Source organism: Aedes albopictus, chromosome 3 (genome assembly GCF_035046485.1).
Source record: "Aedes albopictus strain Foshan chromosome 3, AalbF5, whole genome shotgun sequence".
NCBI classification, from domain to species: domain Eukaryota; kingdom Metazoa; phylum Arthropoda; class Insecta; order Diptera; family Culicidae; genus Aedes; species Aedes albopictus.
In genome coordinates this window covers 86,034,258-86,036,803 of record NC_085138.1, presented here as the reverse complement: position 1 = coordinate 86,036,803, position 2,546 = coordinate 86,034,258, and the positions used below count along the sequence as shown (strand labels likewise).

The 2,546-nt window shown below is 47.0% G+C and overlaps 1 protein-coding gene across 1 annotated transcript; it reads right to left on the bottom strand.

The window, feature by feature from the left end:
* Nucleotides 1-247: 247 nt before the first annotated feature.
* On the bottom strand, nucleotides 248-2,153 carry LOC115266378 (probable cytochrome P450 28d1). The gene is made up of 3 exons (XM_062856211.1): nucleotides 1,708-2,153; nucleotides 1,400-1,646; nucleotides 248-1,343 (listed from the first exon to the last, which is right to left on the bottom strand). Exons 1-3 carry the CDS (start codon nucleotides 1,890-1,892, stop codon nucleotides 276-278), a joined length of 1,500 nt encoding a protein of 499 aa, XP_062712195.1. The 5' UTR covers nucleotides 1,893-2,153; the 3' UTR covers nucleotides 248-275.
* Nucleotides 2,154-2,546: the final 393 nt, after the last annotated feature.

Below are 2,546 nucleotides of genomic sequence, written 5' to 3'. Positions count from 1 at the left end.
GAGAGCACGATGGGCGCAGGTGGAGCGTGATCTGGCGAGCGTTGGGCGTGACCAACATACAACGTTGACCTTAATATACACACAATAAAACATTTCCATCTCCCATTTATACAATAGTAACTTAAAATAGTAGTTATACGATGTATTGCGTGCATTCATATGCGACTGCTGGTTTTCTAGCCATAGATGAGTAGGTCAAATTAAGTAAAATTCTTGGACGATCACACTAAACAAAATAACATTTCAAGAAGCTTAAACTGTACTTTATTCTCTAGCTATGACGCAATCGGCTTAAAATTCAACCAAATTCCGCTCAGTCCTAGCGAAATGGCCGGCGAGGAAACGATTTTCAGCGGATCACTGGTACAAGGAGCAACCGACACTTCAAAGTTACGCAACAGTTCGTAGATACCCCGTTTGACCTGCATTCGTCCAAAGCGCATCCCCAGACACTGTCGAGGTCCATCACCAAACGGCATGTAGCAACCCTTTTCCTTGTATGGGAAAATACCTCCCTTTTCCGGAGCGAAACGATCCGGGTTGAACGTGAGCGGATCCTCGTAGAACTGCGGATCCCGATGTAGGGACCAGTTGCTGATGATGGCACACGTTCCGCGCTCGATGGACACCTTGCGGGTTGACGTTAGATCCAATTCGATGGGATCGGTGCATACCTTGGACATGAAGGTTACCGGCGGCCAGAGGCGGAGTCCTTCGCTGAAGACCTGTTCGAGGAACGGTAGCTCCGAGAGCGTTTCGTAGGAAATGGTGCCATCTTCGTTGGTTGCGTTGAGAAGTTCTTCTCTTAGGCGTTGTTGGATGGCAGGCTGTTTAGCCAGTTCGTATATGTTGAGGGAAAGGGTGGCACTAGAGGTCTCGTTTCCATCTAGGAAAAACGTAACGCCGTGGGCAGCCATGTCCAGTTCGGTAATGTTCTTCTCGTGTTTCAGAGTAGTCAAGTAATCCAGAAAGTCCAGTCGCTTTTCGGAGCTTTCTTCTCGGTGACGAATTGCTTCAGCCATCAGATTGATGAAGAATTTCTCCCTGGGCTTGGAAACCAAGCTCATATTAGCGATCTTGGCCACATTTGGAAGGACAGTCATGATGGCCATCTTCAGCGCAAAGGATAGCGATGAGTCCATCAACTTGCTTCCCATGTCACGGATTTCGGCGTCATGATGGATGAACGACTGGGCATCGGCTCCAAAGATACAGCTGGATACGACATCAGTGGTGAATTTATCTCCGAGTTCTTTCATATCTATCGGTGACCCGGCATGCTCCTTGACGTATTTGGTCATCTGAGCGCACACACTTTCCACGGACGCGTACAAAGCCTTGATCTGCAATACATTTCAAAGTGAATGAAGAATTACTTCACTTATGGCCCTCTACTTACCCTAGAGGCGGTAAACGCAGGCGTGATCTCCGCTCGTTTCGCTTTCCACGCGGCTCCTCGCATTACGAACGGGTTTCTCCCGAACAGTGGATCTAGTTCTTTATTGGTAATCAGCCCAATTTCGTTGTCATGGAAGTTCTTGAAATACTTCACCAAGATATCTCTCGCCAAGGTTGGTGATGTAATGAAGATCTGTGGCGATCGGTTGGTGAAGATTCCCACAAAATTGTACTTGGGGCTGTAGTCCCTGTACGAAAATCAGAATGTTACACTCAACACACCTCCATAAGCCCCAAAATCTTCCTCACTTGTAAATCTGATACTTCTCTTCCATCACCGGTCGGTTTCTCCTGAAGAACGCCGGAAAGTTCCCAACCAGTGGCAGCGGATCCGGTCCCGGAACATTTCGCTTTCTCCAGTAGTCAAAGTGCCACGTTAGGTACAGATACAGAACAGCGAAGGCCGTCAAAGCCAATCCCACTGTGATGAGCATGGTTCTTCTTTTCTACGCAATGATCGACGATCGAAGCGTCACTGATCGACTGCTTGCTCGTCGCGTGATAGGTAAGTTCGATTTGCGCGGCCCGTTGACTATCGCGGCATCCTTATCAATGACCAAAAATATAAACAACCAGCGCAGCTGCGTACTCTATTCGCAGGCAAAAACCTGATGATTATTATTTTCGGAAGATGCCCATGGGGGGATCATTCGCTTTGGCACGATTAAATTTAGCACTTTTTTTGCTCATAACGGCGCAAATAAAATGGGCACGAATGCGATGCTATTTCAAAACGCAATGATCCGGAGCAATCTAGAAAGTAGGCTAGTATGAGGGCCTGATTGTGCGAGTTTGCGTCCTTCGCGTTACGCAACATGCTGCTGTTATTGAATGAGATGCGGAGTGTGGCTTGCAGCTGCAGTGTAAGGCATCTGTGATTACCACAGTCACGGATGCCTTACAGCTGTGGGTGTATTGAACAGGTGATATGATATGCGGTATAAAAAGTGATGCAATTGAATGTTCGTAGCGAGGAAGTGACCTTAAAACAATTAGGAGCAAATTTTTTTTCTTCGTGCCTTATCTCTTAAGAGGTTTTCCTTTGAGGCCACTCAGAAAACTACTTATTCTAATGATGACAAGCATGT

What these genes read in the sequence shown, in the direction of transcription:
- LOC115266378 (XM_062856211.1), bottom strand. Translation starts at nt 1,892, where the DNA reads ATGCTCATCACAGTGGGATTGGCTTTGACGGCCTTCGCTGTTCTGTAT. An exon ending in GAGAAGTATCAGATTTACAA is followed by an intron (nt 1,647 to 1,707) that starts GTGAGGAAGATT and finishes ATTTTCGTACAG; the next exon opens with GGACTACAGCCCCAAGTACA. An exon ending in CTGCGTTTACCGCCTCTAGG is followed by an intron (nt 1,344 to 1,399) that starts GTAAGTAGAGGG and finishes AATGTATTGCAG; the next exon opens with ATCAAGGCTTTGTACGCGTC.